General features: G+C 33.4%; 2 protein-coding genes and 1 long non-coding RNA gene across 4 annotated transcripts; 1 reads left to right on the forward strand and 2 right to left on the reverse strand.

Moving 5' to 3' along the window:
- Positions 1–600: 600 nt before the first annotated feature.
- Positions 601–4,560, forward strand: LOC18598239 (uncharacterized). The gene is made up of 5 exons (XM_018120603.2): positions 601–1,084; positions 1,521–1,656; positions 1,756–2,481; positions 2,829–3,027; positions 3,991–4,560. Exons 1-5 carry the CDS (start codon positions 1,008–1,010, stop codon positions 4,014–4,016), a joined length of 1,164 nt encoding a protein of 387 aa, XP_017976092.2. The 5' UTR covers positions 601–1,007; the 3' UTR covers positions 4,017–4,560.
- A 296-nt stretch (positions 4,561–4,856) lies between these two features.
- On the reverse strand, positions 4,857–11,112 carry LOC18598240 (Iron-sulfur cluster biosynthesis family protein). Of its 2 annotated transcripts, none has more exons than XM_018122151.2 (14): positions 10,573–11,112; positions 9,707–9,814; positions 9,508–9,608; positions 9,329–9,409; positions 9,054–9,129; positions 8,887–8,952; positions 8,660–8,749; positions 7,938–8,003; positions 7,561–7,703; positions 7,371–7,457; positions 7,219–7,285; positions 6,387–6,530; positions 5,623–5,795; positions 4,857–5,263 (listed from the first exon to the last, which is right to left on the reverse strand). In XM_018122151.2, the coding sequence occupies exons 1-13, from the start codon at positions 10,960–10,962 to the stop codon at positions 5,652–5,654; spliced, it is 1,563 nt and encodes a 520-aa protein (XP_017977640.2). In that variant the 5' UTR covers positions 10,963–11,112; the 3' UTR covers positions 4,857–5,263; positions 5,623–5,651. The 2 variants fall into 2 exon arrangements, with proteins under 2 accessions (XP_017977640.2, XP_017977639.2); XM_018122150.2 differs by having other exon boundaries at positions 4,857–5,314; positions 10,573–11,111.
- A 5,732-nt stretch (positions 11,113–16,844) lies between these two features.
- Positions 16,845–21,064, reverse strand: LOC108661880 (uncharacterized). Its single transcript, XR_016026244.1, has 4 exons — positions 20,300–21,064; positions 19,976–20,037; positions 19,542–19,621; positions 16,845–19,252 (listed from the first exon to the last, which is right to left on the reverse strand). It is a non-coding gene; the product is annotated as an uncharacterized LOC108661880 (long non-coding RNA).
- Positions 21,065–22,094: the final 1,030 nt, after the last annotated feature.

Raw genomic sequence — 22,094 nt, forward strand, 5'->3', positions numbered from 1 at the left:
TTACAAAAATTTAACAATGTAATAAATAAATATGTCCAGTTTCATCGATTAAAATCTTTTACCAATATTCGTATGTTTATATATATATATATATATATATATCATGTTGTTGTATTGTATTAATATAATTTTGTGATGGTCAAGAAGACAAAGATGAGGTTGACAGCCGTCAAATTCATGTGAATAAGGTTGTAAGAACGTGCCTATTCCCGTGTGATTCCTTTTGAATTTCGACAATGTTTGAGTGGCAATTACAGTCAATAGCCTTTTTTATATATAATTTTGAAAAAAAGGTTTGAAATTTATTCTCTTTAAAAGGAAAATTATATATTAATTAATAAATAAATATTCGAATGTCCAACTAATAGCTTTTGATTAAATGAATTTTTACATATATATATATATATATATATATGTGTGTGTGTGTGTTAGGTAAAATAGTTTAATTTTAGTTTGATTAAGTAAAAGTAAGAGGTTAACAAGATTGTTTAAACCAACTAATTTGTTGGACGATAAAAGAGACAAAAGGAAAACAAAATGCTAATTATTGAAGAAATTTAAACCGAAAAGACGAAAAACACCTTCACATCAAAATAGTATCCTTCTTCTTTTCTCTTTCACTGCTTGCCCCAACTTTTCCTGCAAAATCTACAACTTAATAACCTGTTATTGTTAATTACATGTAAGACTAATTCATCGCTTATCAAAAGGAAAAAAGATCGTCATTTTCTCTGCAACCCTAAAACCCTAATAAACTCCCAATTTACAGCCGAAAAGAAATAAATAAACTCACATGTATCTGTGTATAACTTGAAATTCCACTTTCAAATTCATTCGATTTTCATTGAAAGAACAATACCCTTTTCCATTTTTTCTTTCGTTTATTTCCTCGATCATTGCTTAGAGTTCCTTTTCTGGTTGGTTCCTATTTGTTTGGAAAGCGAAGGGTTTTAATTTTTAAATTTCTACCACGTTTATTTCATTTTTGTTATGATAATATAAAGAGAATGGGATCGAGCTTGCTTCAATGGGAATCCGACCCTCTGTTCTCAGCAGCCGAAGTTGTTCAAGATTCAGCTGACAGGTTTTTTCTTTTTAACACCCATTTTGAAAGTTTTCATTTTTATTGTTTTCCTTGTGAAAATCTTTTTTTTTTTTTTTATTGTGGAATTTGGTTTCTGTCGCAAAGTCGCTAATGCTTATATGAAGTCATCTATTAAAATTTATAAAAATTAATTAGATACGGACTTTACAATATAAATAACCTTTAGGACTTTTTTTTTTTTGGAATAATGGTAGCTGAATAAGTAAATGCTGGTTTAGTGAGTTTGGTTTTTGATTCTTACGAAGTTTGCCTTCGTTGTTTGTACTGAATTGAAATTAAGCTACTTTAAAAGACTTTTTTATGCTTTTAAAATGGCCTAGTTTTCTGCTATTGTATTATGTGTGGAGTGATTTACTGTGCTGAGGGATATTCTTATGAAAGTTCAAAACTAATGATTTTGATATAATATTTTCAGGATGGAATCCATTTTTCGCCTTCTTTTGCATGATCAAAGTCTTGTTCAAAGCAATCATTCTGACCCGAAGCTGCTTACCTCGATTGAGTATCATAGGCGTGATCTTGTTACCATACTCGAAACAGCAAAATGGCAGGTACTCATTCATGTTTATTCTTTATTTTTATATCCTTTTTGCAACCTTTTTTTTTCCCAGTTTCTTCAATTACCTAATTTTATTCTTTGCTTTAATTAGTTGGAAGATTTTGAACGAGCAGTTAGCTCATCAGCTAGGATGGACCAGTCACACGCTAGGGAGGATGTGATTTCCAGACATAAACAGTTTATTAGAGCCATTAGCGAACAGATAAATCATGTTGAGAAGAGCTTGGAGAAAATGTCAATGGGAAATTCCTTGAAAAACTCGGAGTGGGGAAACTTGAATAAACAAGATAGAGATGGTTTGGCATTATTTCTTTCAGGGGGGAATCATAATGAACACAATCACCGTTATGACTTGGATGATAGTGACATCTTGAAAAGATTTCTTGAACCAGCCACAGCTTCTTGCTCAACAGATGCTGGACTTGTTGGGAATGAATGTGGAGAAATTGAAGAAGTGACTACAAATGGTGTTGCCTATGGTAGCCATTATTATGATTCTATGAAGGAGAACAATTTAAGGAAAGTGGGTTCTCATTATTCTATAAAATTGGGTCTGGATGCAGTGGATTCTTTCCAAGAGAGTTCCTGTAACAGGAATGCTGGAGGTGGAAGTTGGGATTTAGAAGCTAGTGAAGTCAAACCTAAGAGTTTCTTCCAGGAGAATAAGTCAAGAGGTTCTTCAACAAGTCCCTTTAGGTTCTTCAATAATCTATGGGCTGCATATAGGAGTAGGGTTCCTAGCAATTATACTAAGCGATTGAAAGATGGAGAAGAAGAGCATTCCCCATCATACATTGATGCTTCTCGTGCAACACAGGTATGTTTCTTTACCTATGCTAATACTTCAATCCATCTTATCATTAGTCTTTGGAATTCATGCTGGTGGTTTTCTAAGGTAAACAGTAGTCAAGATCTGGAAAAGTAGTTAGCTCGGGATTCTGATACTAGCCTTGAGCAAAATTGAGTTCTTAACCTCAAAAGTTTATAAAACTTAAAGAACAACCAAAATTTTGAACAATCTGCTCTGTAGTTTTGGCCCTATTTTCTTTGACATGCCTTCAATTGCTAAGCAACACAGGGAAGAATAATGATCAATTCCTGTATAGCACAGAGCCTTCTTGCATTGGTCAATCACCTCATATTATGGTCTGTATCTCATAACAGGTTCAGTGTATTGGACTAAGGTCAGCACCTGGAGACCATGGTCTCCAGGGATTACATGGGTTTCTCGTAAAGGTCATGCACCTGAGAAGGACGCTTGGGGCATGTAATGCCAGATGTGATAGATTTTCATATCTTGTCAAATTTAATCGACGATCCGTACAAATGATACTGACAATAGTATTTGCCTTCACACTTTTAGGTAAGCTCATGATTTGTATGTACAACCTTCTGCTAATTATTTTTACTCTTCTAATTACTGCTAAATTCAAATGATCTAATGGATTTTAGATCCTTGAATGTTTACCTACATTTTTAACTTGTTAAGCATTCTCTCTGTAAAACCCTTTTCATGCTTGTTTGTCCAATTACCTTTGAATGCTCAAACATAGTACAGTGCTGTGGATTGGAGATTATGTGACTGGTCATCTGATGTATAGAGACCAAGCCATAAGTGTGTTTTCTGATGATGTTATCTTTGGGAACCTTAATTTTCATTCAGCAGATAAATGGAAAGGGATGTCTTTTTTTTTTTTTTTTTGAAAGGCAAACAAAAAGAATTTATTCCATAGGAGGTAGATAAATGAGACCATGAGGACATCTCCTTTTAATTTAAGCTTTTTGCTTTGTTTGTTTGATTTGAAAAAAAAAAATTTCATAGAGGGTTTCTTTTAATTGTAGTTAGCTGGTTTCGCGGGATCTAACTGCTCTCATGCTTAAACAAGTAGGGAGAAGAATTTCTGAAAGAAGAAGTGCTTATATATGGAGTTGTTAGCTAATGTGGATGGGTAGTCTCTGGTTAAAAGTTATTTAAAAATCAAGATTCAACTTCAATCTAAAAGAAGTTAACCTTGAAGGAAAATAATTCTGCCAAGCTGCATGACATTATGAATTTTATTTTAAGCTTCCAAAACAAGGTACATTTTTTAATATATAAATTCCATGGAGAACTTTCAGCAAATCAAATTGTTTATTACTACTTGAGTTCCTTACAAAAGTCTTTAGCATGCTAAATATAGTTAGTAAGGATATCATGACTTGGTTTCTGTTTACATCTTGTTAATCTGTACAGTATGATAGATTTGTGTATATTTGACTTTGTTTTTAACATTTACGTCCTAGTGGGAGTGAAACTAATTTTTATCCTACAATGCAATTCATGCAGGCATATTGGTATTCCATGTCACTTGAAAATGGTCGTTTGCAGTTTGATAGAAACTTCATTTTGGATGCCCAAAGTGGGTGGAAGCAATATTTTCTCACACCTTCTGCCCCTTAATCATGTGGTTATGAGGACTGAGGACTTGTTTGTGCCTGTTGAAATTCTCCACTGTGTGGGTTGTTTCTTGTAACAATTATTGAGCATATAATCACTGATCATGAGTAAAACCCTTTATCTGCTTGCAAACCCTTCTGGGGAATATTCCATTGATTTGATCGTTCCTAAAGGTTTCATGTTGAATTGCTATCTATTGGCTGTCTGTGCTGGGTTTTCAGGTAGTGTCGCTGTGCAGATTACTTGCTTTGCTCCTGTAGCAAGCTGACTATCACAAAGTAACATTCGAATTTGGTAGCCAAGCCTGGAAATTTGCTATCTGTAATAGAAAAACTCGCTATATCATGTACCCTAGTGCAGCAAATCTGAGAAATTTATTCAGTATTTTGTGCGGCCTGTCTCTGATGTTACAGGTCTACTGCAGTCAATACAATCAGTTCAACATTACCATCTGCTTAATGGTTCCTATATCATCATCCATCTTTCAAAGCCACCTCAAACTCTAATCATAGTTACTGTTGAATTTTGTGGATCTGTGGATGCCTTGTCCGCTTCTCCACTCATTTCTTTTGACATTGTTGCCGTATAGACATAGACCATGAAGATTTTGAAATTTACAAATGAAATTAATGTATTATCACATTTACCTATAATATTTAAAAAGGTTTTTCCCAGGTTTTTTTAAATTGCAAGTTTTTATTATAATGTCAATTTAGGGATTTTATTTGATGCACTGGTAGTAATAAAGCACATAATTGAGAACTGCTCATGATTTTATCTTTACATCATATATAAATGTGTACAATTAAGTCCAAAAATGTTGTCTTGACACCTAATAGAAAGTAAACCACTGCTCGCTCAAGTCTCAATACTATAAAAGGATCATTTGCAGTTTGCACTACATATTTTCCTTTTTAAGAAAATAAAAACAAATGGAGAAGAGGATTTGAATTCACAATGCTGACCTTTCGTAAATCTATAATGAGACATATTTTTAAGTTCCTAAGCAAAAGGTGAAAGGTAGCAGAGTCAATCTATATTTCTACCCCTCATTGCTATTCCGGGCAGCACTGAGGTAAGATTGCTGATTCTCTTTTGTAGAATTGCCTCTTCCATCAATGGTATATCCACAGATTCGGAGTGACACGTTCCATGTCGAGCACTGCATGCAATGATGCTTTGGTAAGAGTGGCACAAACTTGAGCCGCCGAAGCTACAAATAAATATGGAAAGAAATAGGTAAAAATATATAGTAAAAATTTTACATTATTGACACCTAGAAAACTCCTTTGAGATCTAAGATACACACATCTGATAGAAACTCTATCAGAATAGCAGCTTGGGCTTTAGACTAATATTGAAACTAACTTTTGTAGCCAATAGACGTTTCTCCTAGGGTTGAGGTTCATGATTCAGACTTTTAAAAGTTCAAAATGAAGTTTATGCTCCAGCCATGTCTGTTTACGGCTGATGCATATATATATATATTTAAAAGAGAGAGAGAGAGGAGGGGGAGCTTACCATGTAAGCGTATTCCATATAGCCTCTTCTTATTCTGACTTCTCAATCTCTCGGAATCTTCTATCCCACTCTCGTGCCTCGTAATCTTGCTCAACCAAGTCTCTGTCAGTACTATACACAATGCGATCTGGTCCTATTACTGTTTTTTGTGCCATATCTCGAGCACTTAATAGCTGACATAATATACAGAGAAGAAATAAAGAGATTATTCCATGAGAATAGATTCACCTATGTGATCTTCTACAAGAAAAATAGGATAGTCAACTTCAAAATAAAATGATATCATTATACCAACTATAACATCATTAATTAAAATTAATCTCATAGGAAAAAAAGATTTCAAATATACAAGGGCAAAACTTTAAAAGGTAATTTTCCTGCATTGCATATTTGTGAAGTCTCAGGGACCCCAACTCCCATTTATTTGCTCATGACAGAGGAGGCAAGAAGCACAGAGAACTGCAATATAGCGTGCAAAAATTGCATACTGGTGATCCACCGGTGTTTGAATAATATATGAAGATAAATCAGAAAAGAATTGCCAATGATATTATCAATCATTACATTGATAGATGCTTGTATCTTAAAAATGATTTCAACTTTCATAACAATGTTAAAATGTTTAAAAATGCATAATTACCTTTTGAAGAATAGAAGAGAGTACTGAGCATAAAGCTATTTACTCAAATGGAAAATTATGACCAACAACTACAATTATCAGAAACTTGATGCAAAAATCAAAATGCAGGTGCTAAGATGGCTACCTTCCGCCTCAGTGAAAGATCAGGCAATTCAAGAGCTCGTGCAAACTGCTCTCTTACTTGGTTTCTCTTCTCTATATCAGTATTCCTTTGACGAATGATGAACCACCTAAGCAAAGGAATTGCAAAGAAAGAACCAGCATAGATCTGCAAACAATTGTTATGTACAAATTTTGAGAAAGCAAAGCTGAACAATATTTCATTCTGAACATGGGAAAGAAACCTGAATTTTTAATATTCTATAGCTGTAATGAATGGATAATGCTTAATAAAAAACAGGTAAAAATAATCAAGCCAATGATACTTCATTTCCTAAAGCATGGGAAACAAGTCATGGAAGAACACAGGACAATTTTATCCACTTTCACATGCTAAAACTCAAAAAAATAAAAGGCAACTCTAAGATCTAATCTACACTCATATGCTGCATAAGTAGCAACTCAACTTCAAACAACATAAGTATGTGTGCAGGTCTGAGATAATAAACAGGTATATTAATATATAGGACAGATATCAGGTCCTCCCAACATGAAACATAAAAAAGACAGAAACCAAGGTGCACATGCATGGCCAGAAATATAAAGATGAGGTGTCTGTAACATTATAGAGATTCTAGGATCCTGTCATGTCAGAATATGTAAAACCTGTCATGTCAGAAGCATTTCCTCCAACAAGAACACTACATGGTTAAACAGAGGAAAGGGACTTGTCCATGCTTCATAATGGACATCTCATTCAAGGACAAAATGTAAAATCATAATGACCTCATACTTATCATTAAAATTATGCTGTTCAAACAACCAATCTATTTAAGAAGAGAAACATCACATCATACCTGAAGTAGAGGGAAAATGTCCGTGACAAATTTAATAAATCCACTCGGTGTAACAGCAGCAGTATCTCTTCAAATAAAAATTAGAGCAAAGCCATAAGAGAGATAGAAAGTAAGAAGCACTGACTGAAAGTAATACTGAGAGAGGACTGTACTTTAACATAGCTCCAAGAATGATAACTCCAAAGAGGTTAATCCCACCCAAACCAAAGACCATTGCTGTCTCTGATGAGCTTGTTTTACTGCAAAGCAAATGCTTACCAATAAAATGAAACTCAATAAACAGAACGGTACCTACCAAATAAATGCAGAACATAAAACACACACACACTGAAGAAGAAGAACCTGAATTGCCACTTCTTCTCCCTAAAAAATTTCTCAATTCCCCCAACCCAATCGCTCCATCTTCTTCCTACATATTCCTTCCTTCCACTCCTCTGAGAAGAAGCTGTACGTTGCAGAGATGGAAATCTGTAGAGGATATTTCCCTACACAAATAGTTTTGTGACTTATGAGGGTGGGCACTCATCTTGCAAGAAATAAAACATGTGATGACATAAAGTCTTGATCTCAGAATCCTGATCAAATATTGGTCCCTCATGTCAAACTCGTAAATTTTAAAGTTAGTTACATGTTACGGTGACAATAAATGCAATTCTTTGTAGTCCACACACACATCCACATTATATATACATATATGCATATACATTTTTTCTACATACCTCTTCATCTATTTCTGGCTGACCATCAAACCGCAGAAGAACAGGTAAGACATACGATTCATCACTCTAGAACCGACAAGAAAAAAAAAGTCAAATAACTTGACAAGAAATACAAACAACATGGATGCAGGGTACGAACTAATTAGTAATTGATTGACAGGCTCAAATGATTTGAAATAACGAAAAGTCACAACTTCAAAGAATTTTCAACATGGACAATTTGAAATATTCTCCAACAAGTTATAAACATTTTGTAAAAGACAAAGGAAAAACAAGAATCAAATATAGTGATTGTGAAGCTTTCTAAATAGAACCTTCAGGAAACACTTATCATTTGTGAACTACCTGACCATGAGTTACTTATGATATCAAAGAAGTAACCATCAAATATATGACCAGGGTCAGAACACTATCGATTCAAAGGATCTGTGATGTACAAAATGCAGAAATAAATATGGAAAGACAATGAGCTGGAACTACAATGCACATAAAAGAAAATATCTAAGATCTACTAAGTTTATTCATTAAATTTTTTTTAGTTGGTGCAATTATGAACCAAGAATAGTTGTATCTTTCTAACCAGTTTGAGAAATAAATCAAAACTAGTGAGATCTTGAGAGCAAATATTTCAAATTCAAGGCCAAAAATATATACTGGTTTTCAGAACAATTTGTAACAACAAATTACAAGCCAATTATATTAGCATTAATACACTATCATACCATTGCTCCATTTGTGGTCTGTAGATCAAGATATGGAGCAAGTTCTTCAGCTGCGACAACACCACCATTAGAAGCTATGTATTGCCCAATCTGCAAATTTAGGTTAGAAATTGGTGAAACTTTGTAAAGGGAGAAATCAAACAATAGATAATCTGTATAACTACTTTCAGTAAGTTGAAATAATATGTTGCCCGGATGCACCAATGAAGTTAGTGCTCAAGTATTACCAACTTCCATCTTTCTTCTTCAATTCCTTGATTTGGATCACCATCTCCAAATACAAAAGAGAAAACCTAAAAACAAAGTTTCAAATAAAATTAACTTTCTTCCTCTGAAGCATAAAGTAACTGAGCAAAGCCATACATGATTCAAATATTTTATTTTCATATCTTACAGATTCAATAAAGTTCATCTTCTCATCATCGTCGGTTCGTAGCCGCCGCCTCCTATAATAATACGGATCCCAATACCTTAAATAAAATAAAATTAAAAAAGGTTATGTAAGTGTTTGAACATGTGAAAACAGGAATACAAGCCTACGTTATCCTTCTTATATGCTCTTTATGAACATCATCTAGTTGGCCAGATGAGTGAAAATTCTCAACCATAATTTAACACCCCTTTACAGTTCTAAAACTGCTAGAATTATTAACAATATAAAACTATTACCAGAACAAATCAGTTGGACTGAAGTAGAAGGTGAATCCTGTATCATATGATCTGCCTCGTCTTCCCCGATTGTCTTCATCACTGTCAGCAGATCACATTGTCAACATCTAGCTTTCAACAACCACAGGTGTAGAATAACATTATTGCAATAATTTCAAAATGTAAAGGCTAGTGGATACCTTCTACTAGTAATAAGAGCAATAATTGTTGTATAAACAAGAACAATTGAAGCTATAAGTGCTGTCCCAAAGGAAACTCTAACTAAATACTCAAGTGCAGCCTGCCAAGCAAGGAAATGACTAGATTATTTGCCCAAATTGTACAACATCAATAATTTTCCCTTGACCACTCCAAAAAAATATTGTAATCGATGTTTACCTTTGCTTTGTCAACCCAGGGTTCAAATCTTATCCTAAGAGACTTGGCAGCAAGCTTTGCACGATAATCCTTTGGAAAGACATAAAGGACATCACCTTCATCCGAAACCTGTTAAACCCATCTTGAAAACAATGACACTCACAAATCAAGAACTTCAAAGATCCTAGAAATAGAACTAGTAATACTAGAATAAGTCCCAAAGAAACAACACGGTACTCCACATACAAAGATCAGCAAAGGCTCAACTAGAGAAAAAGTCAATAACACTGGTTGGATCTAGTTTACTTCACCAAAGAGAAAAAAAAAATCCAATATGACATAGATGGCATATACCTTTGTTTTATTTTTTTTAAAAAAAAGAATAGACAGCATATACTTATCCAGAAAAAAAAAGTAGATAGCAGCTAGAGTTATAGAAATGAACCGTTAGAAGTCCAACTAAACCATGTACTTCATTTCAGTATCTGTTAGTTAACCTAGTAATAAAAAATGCAATTACTCTTTTGACTGTTCAAATCATAACCATCTAACAAAACTCCCTTAAGTCCAATAATCAACAATAAGTAGCATTTAAGCATAGCAATCGAAATACATCGACAGAAATTATTGTACTCCACATCACTTCCAGACTACATCTACATTCCATTTCTGTCTCGAATAAACACAAAAAGCAACCTTTTTATACGCGCAAATTATGTTAACTCACATGAAGTTGTTCAATTTACAATCTACTTCGGTATTTCAGTTTCTCAAACTAACAAAGCTTTTTTAAAATTTTCTAGTGCTTCAGTTCAAATAGTAGTTAACCCTATCATAGATCAAACTTTTTGAACTTAAATGAAATAAAAAATTCAAAAATAAAATACCTCCAAGAAGCCATTAGTATCAGAAGCGAGTGCTTGAAGAGCCTTTTGAGCTTGATTCAAGTTAAGCCCAGCTTTACTGGAGACATCTCCAATGGTAACCCTCCCACCCAACGCATCAACGGCCTCCATTGTTCGCTTTCTTACATCAGACGGTAACTTGTCAGTCTCCACCGCACCTCCAGGCCTAATCGAGTTGCTTCCGACATCAAGACTTGCCTTTACGACGGGAAATGAAACCCTGGGTCTGAAAAAATTCCCGGTTTTTCTCGGGGAAGTTGGGCAAGAAGTTAGTGTTTGGATTCCCGGGAAAAATTTGAGAGAAACTGAGGGTTTTGTTGTGAACAGGCGGGACTTGGGCAACAGAGTAAGGCAAGTAGAAATTGAGGCCATTTTTTTTAATTTTATATTTTATTTATTTTCGGAAGAATTTTTTAGAGTTTTTTCTGAGCTTTGGCCATGGAGGAGTTGGTTTAGAGAAAAAGTGGTTAGCTTGGCGAAGGAGAGGAGAGGGATAGAAAGCGGGAGGATTGTGTTACTGGATTTACTTTTTTACCCTTCATGATATTTTAGATTGATGGACAGTGTGACTTATAAAATTTAATTTAATTTTTTTTATATCAAAAGTTCCTGATTTACTCATAAAATTTTAAATAAAGTTTTATTCTTTATTATATTTAATAATTTTTTTATATTTTTATTTTAAATCAAATAGATCTTGAAATATCACTTTTTATTTTATGTTCATAAAGTGTTACCATAATAATGTGTAAAAAGTAAAATATCACATAATTAAATTATTATATCATATAAATATATTAAATTAATATTTATAAAAATTTTAAAATTTTTAAAATAATTTAAAAATATTTTTAAATATTATATTTTTTTTTCTTGGTCGTAGTAAGGAGGAGAATTTCTAATGCAATCTCCTCAATTTCAGTGCTTTTGTCTACTTGGTTTTCTTTTAACAACTAAAAGTAAAAGTAAAAAAAATCATACTCTTAAATTAACAAATATTAAAATGCTACTACTTACACAAGAAATGAAGGTTGGATTTCAAAAACAAATGAATTTATATATATTTTTTGGTTACATAAACTAAATTTACATTTGCCTCAAAACAAGTTATACAAAATTCATTTACTACATAAAATAAAAGCTTTACAAATTTTACTAGAAAATCCAAATGATTAAACAAAAAAAGTGCCTGACAATGTGAGATGGAGCTCTGATGTCAGTGTCTTCCCCCCAATTAACCTGTAATCATGGGAAAAGAAGAGATTGAGCATACAAGAAACTCTTATCAACCATGCCCAGAGCTGATCAAAGTTGCATTTGTTTGGGAACAAGTTTCTTGAAATACAGAGAATTGTTGCTACCTTGCCAAATCTTCAGCATGGCTAATGGTGGCCATGAGAGGGGCTAACATTGGAAGAAAGCTAGGAAGATCACTAGCTTGCCAATTAGAAAGAAGCAAGTAAGATCATAATCCAAAGTCCTTAGATGTTAGAGCTAATGAAACTTTTTTGTTTTGTTGATGGTTGTGTTGGAAAAAATTATGAGAAACAAAGGAATATAAAACAAGTAATAACAGTAAATGGTCTGAGGCGTGGTATTACTGTCTTTAAGGATAATTTTCGCTCATTCGGAGTATAAAACTCAGTGTAAAAGGATTGTAGCAGTTATCCTCCAAGATTCAACAGACCTTTTCTGATAGTTTGCACAAACTAATAAGGGATGACAAGAACAGCAAAAAGCAAGAACCCAGCTAGGAAAAAAAGGAAGTAGAGAAGATTTAAAAGAAGATGAAAGACTTTTTTTGGTGTGTTGTGAGTGAAGGTGTGAGGCTGTATTTATCGGCATGGAGTGAAGTGAACGTTGCACCAAATAAAGTGAACGTTGCACCAGATCAAGGAGTTGAGAAAAACTTGGTTAGCATGTATACTAAGTCAAGTAGTCAGATAGGTGTTGGAGCAAAACCAAGAGAACTAGGTAAGTATGGTAGAGTTTGAGTTTGATTCAATCAAAAGTTGAAAAAGCTTAAAAAAATAAAACCAAGGTACCAAAATTTACTTGGCTATAGCCCAAGTGTATATTCGCATGCAAGAGGGGAAAATCTGAAATTTCTAAAGGTCTGGTTGAATCTTGTGTACGTGCGAGCCCACTCCATTTTCCTTACTTGCAATAAGCCCATAGTGGGTTTTCATATATAAGGCATTCACCTTTTATGTAATTTGGTAATGTGAGATGTTTGAATTTTATGAAATACACTATTTTTCAACAATTCCCCACATATTTCGTAAGGTTTTATAGGAAGTTTTGCTGGGTCAAATTTCATTTAAGTGTAATGTATGGCGACTGGTGCTTTTTAAGCTATGAACCACCCCTAGAAAGAATGAAACATAAGTCACAAAATTTTTGGTGAAGTTTGTAACTTATATGATCCAAAATTCTTTATGTGAAATATAGTTTTCATCAATCACATTACACCCCCACAATTTCTGTTGTTCAATGCGGTTTTGCGCGAAGAGGCCATGCGTATGTCTGGTTATTCATAAGTGCTCTAGAGAATTTACCATAATTCTCATAGGAGCGACCCCATTTCACACTTATATAGGTTGATTCCATCAAGTGTATACTGTAGTATAATATACTACCCATAAAGGATATGGAATGCATTAAGAGTTTAACTCAGCCTCTATTGTATTGCAGTTTTGCACTATTCCCACACCATAGAAGGGATAATAATTTCAATAGGGCATTAATTTATCAACAAATAACTTGTTATTAACCATATGAACCTAATTCATGAGATCTCCAATCACATCAGTTGGGTTACTATTATTTGTTGATTTCCTCATTTGGCTTAAGTCCCATTTCCCTTAATGTAGCATTAATTAATTTTCTTCCCAAGGGTTTAGTTAGAGGATAAGCCAAATTCAGCTTTGACTTCATACAATTAATGGATATAATTCCATCTCTAAGCAGCTATTTTACTACATCATGTCTCAAACAAATGTGTCTATTTTTACCATTGAAACTTTTATTCTTTACAATGGCTATTGTCGCTTGGCAATCACAGTGCATGGACACATAAGGTGTTGGTTTCATTCCCAATGGAATATCTGCTAAGAGGTTTCTCAACCACTCAGCTTCATTGCCAGCCAACTCTAAAGCTATAAATTTTGACTCCATTGTAGATTTAGCAATTATTATTTGTTTGGCTAATTTTCAAGTTATAGCACCTTCACTAAGGGTGAATGCATAACCACTTGTAGATTTCGTCACATCTGAATCTGAGATCCAGTTAGCATCACTGTATCCTTTTAATACAGTGGGAAATCCATTATATAAAATACCATAATTTATGGTACTTTTTAAATAATCTCATCACCCTACTCAAGGCAGTCCAATGATATCTATTGGAACTTTGTATTTATTTGCTCAGTCTACACACAACATAAGCCATATCTGGTTGAGTATAATTCATTAAGTGCATCAGACTTCCAATAATCTGTGCATACTCAGACTGAGCTACACTATCACCTTTATTTTTCTTTAATTAGATATTACTATCATAAGTAGTACTCACAAGTGTGACATCAAAATGTCTAAACATTTTAAGTAGCCTTTCAACATAATGCTCTTGTGTTAACATTAAGCCACTATCACATCTTATGATTTTAATATCCAAAATAACTTTGGCTTCTTCCATATCTTTCATATCAAATTTAGAAGCCAAAAAATATTTTGTTTTATTGACCACATCAATGCATGTACCAAAAATAAGCATATCATCAACATATAAGCTAATAATCACACATTCACTATCAACAGTTTTTGTGTACACACATTTATCAACTCCAACAGTAGAAAATCTATTACTAACAAGAACTTGATCAAATTTCTCATGCCATTGTTTTTGTGCTTGTTTCAAGTCATATAATGATTTAATCAATTTACAAATTTTGTTTTCTTGACCAGGAAGAACACATCTCTAGGGTTGTGCCATATAAATTTTTTTTTCTAAATCACTATTTAAAAAAGCGTTTTTACGTCCATTTGATGAACAACAAGTTTGTAAATTGAAGCTAAGGCAAACAAAACACGAATTGATGCAATTCTTGTTACTGGAGCAAAAGTATCAAAATAGTCAATATTTTGTTTTTGAGTAAAACCCTTTGCAACTAATCTAGCTTTGTATTTATCAATAGAACCATCAAGATTAAATTTTCTTTTAAAAATCCATTTGTAACCAATTGGTTTGGCTCTAGGGGGTAAATCAACTAATTTTCAAGTTTAATTTTGTAAAATTGAATCAATCTCATTTTGTATGGCTTTTTTTTCAAAATAAACTTTCTTTAGAAGAAATTGTATCAGCATAAGTTAAAAGATCATTATCTACAAAATAAGTATAAAAGTCATTATCAAAAGAAATTTCTTTCCTTGGTCTTTTACTTATTCTCAAATTATCATTTTGTATTTCAAAATCATTTTTACTAAAAGGTGTATGAGAAATTGTATCAGTTCTAAATGAAAAAATATGCTCAAAAAATTCAGCATTCTTTGTTTCAACAATTGTATTATAATCAAGAACATCACTTTTTAATACAAGAAATCTATATGCAGTACTATATTTAGCATAACCAATAAACATGCAATCAGATGTCTTAGAACTAATTTTTCTCTTCTTAAATTCAAGAAGCATTACCTTAGTTAAACACCTCCACATTTTTAAATATTTTAAATTAAGAGAATAACTTTTTCATAATTCATAAGGTGTCGTACCAGTTTTCTTATAAGGTATTCTATTTTGAATATGACATACAGATAATAAAGCTTTACCCCACAAATTTTCATATGCATTAGAACTAACAAGCATAAAGTTCATCATTTCTTTTAATGTTCTATTTTTTCTTCAGCTACACCATTTGGTTCAAGAGAATATGAAAGAGTAATTTTATGAATTATTCCTTCTTTTTCACAAATATCATTAATCGGTATATATTCACACCTTCTATCTGATCTAACTCTTTTTATCTTTTTATTCAGTTGATTTTCTACTTTAGTTTTATATTTGATAAACATGTCAAAAGCTTCATCTTTATACCTAAGTAAATAAACTTTAGTAAATCTAGAATAATCGTCAATAAATGTAACATAGTATTGCTTACCACCTCTAGTCACAGTTTGTGTTAAATCTCCTAAGTTTGTATGAATTAAACTTAATGGTTCAAATTCCCTATTTATTGAAATATAAGTTTTCTTAATTGATTTTGTTTTAGCACATATTTCGCATTTAGTAAAGCATCCATTTTTTATACTAGAAATTAAACCTAGTGATTGCATTTTCTTGAAGCCTGTTTGGCCTAGCTTTTTTTTTAAGTTAAAAGCTATTATTAAACTCTTATGAAAAATAATAGCTTTTAGAATTAAGCTAAAGCTGTTTGGTAAACTGTTTAACAAAATAAATTATGTAAGCTCTAATTTCGATTAAAATTACCATAAACGGTATTCATATAATCTTCAATCACCTAATAAGCTATAATATTATGCTTCAAGTTTATATATAATTTCATATGTTAAAATCGAAGAAATCAATCAAAAAAAGGAATAACTTTCAAACTTGTATAGTAGCAATAGTATTAGATTTTTGTTGATCTAACAAGCAATCAGACCATATGCTTCAATTCCCAAAAAATAAGAGAAAAGAGGAAATAATGTATTTAATATTAAAATCTTTTTTGATGTAAAAGAGAGAAAATCTTTAAATAGTATTTGAATACAATTTTAAATTTTAGATTTTTTTTCTCTTAATCTTTGTAAGATAAAAAAAATTCTAGATTTTTATATTTTATTGTTGAGTTTTTTTGTTTTTTTATTAGTTTTTGTAGAGAGAGGTAAAGAAGAGGGAAATCGTGATTTACGTTGAAGAATAGTAATTTGCAGAAGGAAGAAGAGGAGAGGGAGATTAATTGAGAGAGAGGTATTTCCTGAAAATTAATGTGTTTTTAAAAGAAGAAAAGAAAAAGCTCTTGCTTGGAGCTTTTTTTTAAGCTATTTTTTAAAAAAATTTTGTTCTTAAAAAAAAAATTACTTTTTTTAAGAGCTTCTCAACAGATCATGTTTGGCTTGACTTTTGCTTTTAAGAGGTAGATAAACTGAAAAAAAGCTAGGCCAAACATACACTTAATATAAGGAATGCTAACATGTCTTAGTCTACTACGCCATAAATCAACAGAGTCAATCATATAAGTGGAAGAATTGCCATTTTCATTCAAAACATTGGAAATGTTAAGTACAAGGAATCCTTAATTGCAATAACCCTTATCCACAAACACATTATTTTTTGTGATCATGATCTTGTCAGATTCGAATGACATTTTCAACCCAACCTTGCCTAATAAGGCCATAGATACCAGGTTTGCCCTTATATTGGGAATATGAAGAACATTATTCAGAGCTAGGGTCTTGCCAGATGTGAACTTGAGAAGGACTTTCCCTTTACCAATAACTTGAGCAATTTGAGAATCACCAAGGTATATTGTCTCTTCTCCCTCCTCTATTGGAGTATAGGAGGTAAAAGCATTTCTGTTTGCACAAATATGCCTGGTAGCACTTGAGTCTACCACCCATTCCTTCAAACTGGCCACCATATTTGCTTGTGAAATGACTGCAGCAATTACATCATCAAATTCATCTGCTTTGACCAAGTTGACTCTTGAATTAATAGGTTTATCATTTCCCTTTACTATTTTCTTGCATTGTGCTGCATGATGCCTTGGCTTTCTACAGACAAAACAACTACCCTTCTTTTTGAAAGTGAGATGAGGAGCTTTGGGTTTATGATCAGGTTTGTAAGGGTATCTTTGTTGACCCTAGATTCTGCCTTGCACCAGATTGACTTTAGTTACAACTTCCTTAGCTTTGGAGGTCTTAATCTCCCTTCGGGTTGTGTCTTCAATGATGATGTGCACAATCAAATTTGCAAGTGACAACTGTTTTTCATTGTGCTTCAGTTGTTGCTTGTATCCATTCCAGGACTCTGGTAGCTTGTTAATCAACAACCGAGCAACGAACTCTTCTTGCAAGTTAATTTTTTCAACCTTCAAATCATCCACCAACTTGTGGTATTCATTGATCTAACTCTTGATGTCCTTGTCATTTGTCATCTTCCGTCGATAGAAGTTGCCAATCACGAACTTCTGTTTTCCAACATCTTCAGCAGTGTATTTGGCTATCATTGACTCCCATATTTACTTTGCTTCTTTGTAAGGACTGCATACATCAAACAACTCATTAGAAAGTGCGCTAATAATTGTATGCTTGCATACCTTATTTGCGTGCATCCATGGTTCTAGCATCTTGACATCATCTGACTTGGAATCAATTAGTACAAAAGCCACCCCATGAACATCAAGGATTGAAAAAAAATCCTTTCTTGCCACCTTTTGAAGTTTCTGCCATCAAAGACTTCTATTTTGAAAATATCTGAAAATGATTTGGCATATGAAACCGAAGACATAAGAGGAATGGTCAACGGAGTGGGAGCTATGGAGGAATCATTTACAGTGGTGGCGGCAGTAAGGACAGAGGCAATATTAGGAATAATGGTAGCAACATTATCAATCTGGGAATCCATTATTCTTAAGAATGTTAGAAAAAATTATGAGAAACAAAAGAATATAAAACAAGTAATAACAGTAAATGGTCTGAGACGTGGTATCATTGTCCTTAAGGATAATTTTCACCCCTTTGGAGTATAAGACTCGGTGCAAAAGGACTGTAGTGATTATTTTTCAGGATTTAACAGACCCTTCATTATAGTTTGCACAAACTAATAAGGGATGATAGGAACAGTAGAAAGCAAGAACCTAACTATGGAAGAAAGGAAGCAGAGAAGATTTAAGAGAAGATGAAAAACTTTTTTTGGTGTATTGTGAGCGAAAGTGTGAGGCTATATTTATAGGTATGAAGTGAAGTGAACGTTGCACCCAATAAGATGAACGTTGCACCAGATCAGGGAGTTGAAAAAAACCTGATCAGCATGTATACTAAGTCAAGTAGTCAGATAGACGTTGGAGCAAAACCAGGATAAACGTTGGAGCAAAACCAAGAGAACTAGGTAACAAGGTACAAAAATTCACTTGGACACAGCCTACGTGTATATTCGCGCGCAGGAAGGGAGAAATCTAAAATTTTTAAAAGTCCGGCCCAATCTTGTGTGCGCGCGAGCCCACTCCATTTTCCTTGCTTGTAACAAGCCCATAGTGGGATATTTATATATAAAGCATTCGCCTTTTACGTATCTTGGCAATGTGCGATGTTTGAACCTTATGAAATACACTATTTTCCAACAAGTTGTGTGAATTGATTCATCTTGGTTTTAGTAGAGAGCCCATTTTGCAAAAGAAGAAGAAGAAGAAGAAGAAGAAACCTGCCGTTCATGCAGGGCTATCAGTTACCACAAAAAATCTCTTTGGACGCTTAGTATGAACTAATGAAAGCAGAGGCATGAAACTTACCAAATCCTTATAGCCAATCAATCTGACTTCCCAATCTCCAGAAATCTGCTATTCCAATTTGAGCTTCATAATTTTGCTCCAGCAGGTCTCTATCACTAGTGTAGACAAAACAATCCTGTCCTATAACTGTTCTTTAGGCCATGTGCCTTGCACTCCTAAGTTGAACAAATAACAGTAAAGAAGTTAATCCTCTCCCTAGCAGAAGGGTCAATTATACTGAGCAAACATTTTACTGATAATGTCCTAACAGAGAATGTCAACTATGTTTCAACAGAAGACGAGTGCCACTTATTTAAAGTAAAAGGTAACAGACAAGAGGTGCAACTTTTGAATCATAAAGGAAGGGGGAAAAGGCGAATGCCAGCGAAATTACTCAATGGAAAGGAGAGATATCACTGCAGCTCAAGATTGATGGACAAGTAGAATAATCATTTATATGATTACCTTCTGTTTTAGTGAAGGACCTGGCGATTCAAGCATGCTGTTCCCTGACTCCATTTCTCTTTTCTATCCCAGCATTTCTCCTGACAAAGGAACCAGAGAACAACAGGAACAATGAAGGAAGGAGCATAAATCGGCAAAAGTGCTGGTTATAGTTCTAGAAGAATTGCCAAACAATTGAAAGAGCAAAGATTACTCATTGATTTATTATGTTCTAAGAAAAAAGTCTGTTTCAAGTTCGAATGATAGCACTCAATGAGTGCAGTTTGTTAATGACCATGATTAGTTGCCATTTTGGCTTACCCTAAGCAAGCATAAATAACTTTCACTTCAACAAATGGCCAGTAGATGGGACTATAAGTTCAAAGAGAGCACAAAGTGATCCCCAGAATGACGGATAGCAATTTATTCATTTAGAACGAAAATACAAATCTCACCTGAAGTAAAGGATATAACGTAGCCAAAAATTTGATATTCATTTGATACAACTGCAGTGACCCTTCAAAAAATATTCATGAGGAAAACAATTGAGAGACGACTACTAGAAACCATTAAAATAACAGTATTCTCAACTATAACCTGAAAGCAAGAACAATAACCTCAAAAAGATTAAGTGCACCTAATCCAAGGACCATGACTCTCCTTGAATCTAGTTTTGCTTCAGGTAGACAACTCACCATGTTATATTGAACAGAGTGGCAAAGGAGTTTTTTAAGTACACAAGTGTGGAACCCAAATAAAAAAAAAAAACTTATAAAAACCTTAATTTCCATTTCTTCTCTTCCAGAAACTTCATGTCAACTTGTCCACCACGATCAGAACATCTTCTCCCCTCCATAGAAGTTGTATGCTGTAATGTTGGAAATTAATACAAAATATCATCCTGCACAAAAAATTAGTTAAAATGAATATCCATAAATAAGATGTCTGAGTGGCTGTGTGCCAGTAATGGTAATAAAAAAGGTTACTCCTGAAGACTCTGACTGTTTTATTTGCATATACCTCTTTATCAATCACTGGATGACTATTGAACCACAGAAGAACAGGTAGGATGCATGATTCATCATTCAAAACCAAAAAGAAAATATGTTAAAAGCCCATGTTAATGAGTAGGCATGTGTGCCAATTTTTTCATTTATTTTCTTTCTACTTCCTTTTTTTTCCTAAACAGGGCTGGGGGCTTGAGTATAAAGTAAATCAGCTGGAATTTGAGCATAAGCACACATCTCAAATTCAAGAGCAAGAAAACAAACAATACCTGGTATCTGATGATTTGCAAGATGCAGCAATATAAACATACCAAGGTTTTTTCTGAAGTTTCAAAATCCAGATATGGGCAAAGTTCTTCAGCAGTGACAACTCCACCATTTGAAGTTATTGATCCAATTTGCAGGTGAGAATTACAGAAAATCATCATATTCTCACACATATTCAAGTCTTATGAAGTCATTTTTAAAGCTGATTTATAAGCTTTAATTCATGTGTCAATTTTTTAGAGTTTAAAAATATTTATTGAAGTTATCAAATCATCACCAAGCCTACCAGCAGCAAGATAAGTTGGTAGTTCAACCAATAATTTGAGGAAAACGCTGAATTAGTGGGTGCATTTAGAGCTCCAAATTTACCAACTTCCACCTCTCTTCTTCACTCCATGATTTGGATCACCATCCCCAAATACAAATGAGAAAACCTGCCAGATCTCTGTGAGTTCGATTTTTTTTTCTTTGATGTGTAGGAAATAAACAAATAAAGCTCCAGTAGGATTCAGTTTAGTTGTATTTAACATACTTATTCAAGGAAGTTCATTCCATCCCCACTCTACACCTTCTTCGATAATATGAACCCCCAAATCTAAGATATACATGCGAATAAAATAAATAAAGGTTACCCCATCTCTCTTTTCAGTGTCAAACTTTCTATCTGTAAAATGGCAAGCGGGTTACCAAAATAAGAAGAGCAAGAAACAATTTTAAGACTGCATAGCATAAGTAAATGAAAAGAGATGATATGCCTACTTTGTGCTTGACATAGGAAGATAAAATGTATATATATAGAAACAGTACTATAATACCAAAGTCAGATGATCAAGGGCTTAGCGAACTCCCAATATGAGTTTACATGAGGTATTGTATCAAGAAGTACAATAACTTGCTTTTAGATTGGATAATTAATGGAAAGAAAGACACTATCATACCTCTTCTTGAACCATATTCCTATTTGACTATTCACTTCCATTAAATCTGCACAAATTGATATTTTTTCTCAAAGCAACTGACCAACTGAACAAGAAGTTCACATTTCAATTACCTAGAGTCATGAGGGGTCTCTGATCTGATTCTGCTGTAACTTCTGTCTTTTCAAATAGCAGTGACACTAAACAGTTTCAACTAATTTGAACATCCCCTAATTATTCGCCACTTCACTTAAAAGGGCTACATTTTACATATTAAATTTTGCCAACTCAAAATACAATCCAATATCTGACCATCAATGATATAAAACTATTAGCAATTCAATCAGACAGATTAAATCAGAAAGGGAATCCCAAACCTATTG

The sequence above is a fragment of the Theobroma cacao genome, chromosome 5, assembly GCF_053813885.1.
Source record: "Theobroma cacao isolate CCN51 chromosome 5, ASM5381388v1, whole genome shotgun sequence".
NCBI lineage: Eukaryota > Viridiplantae > Streptophyta > Magnoliopsida > Malvales > Malvaceae > Theobroma > Theobroma cacao.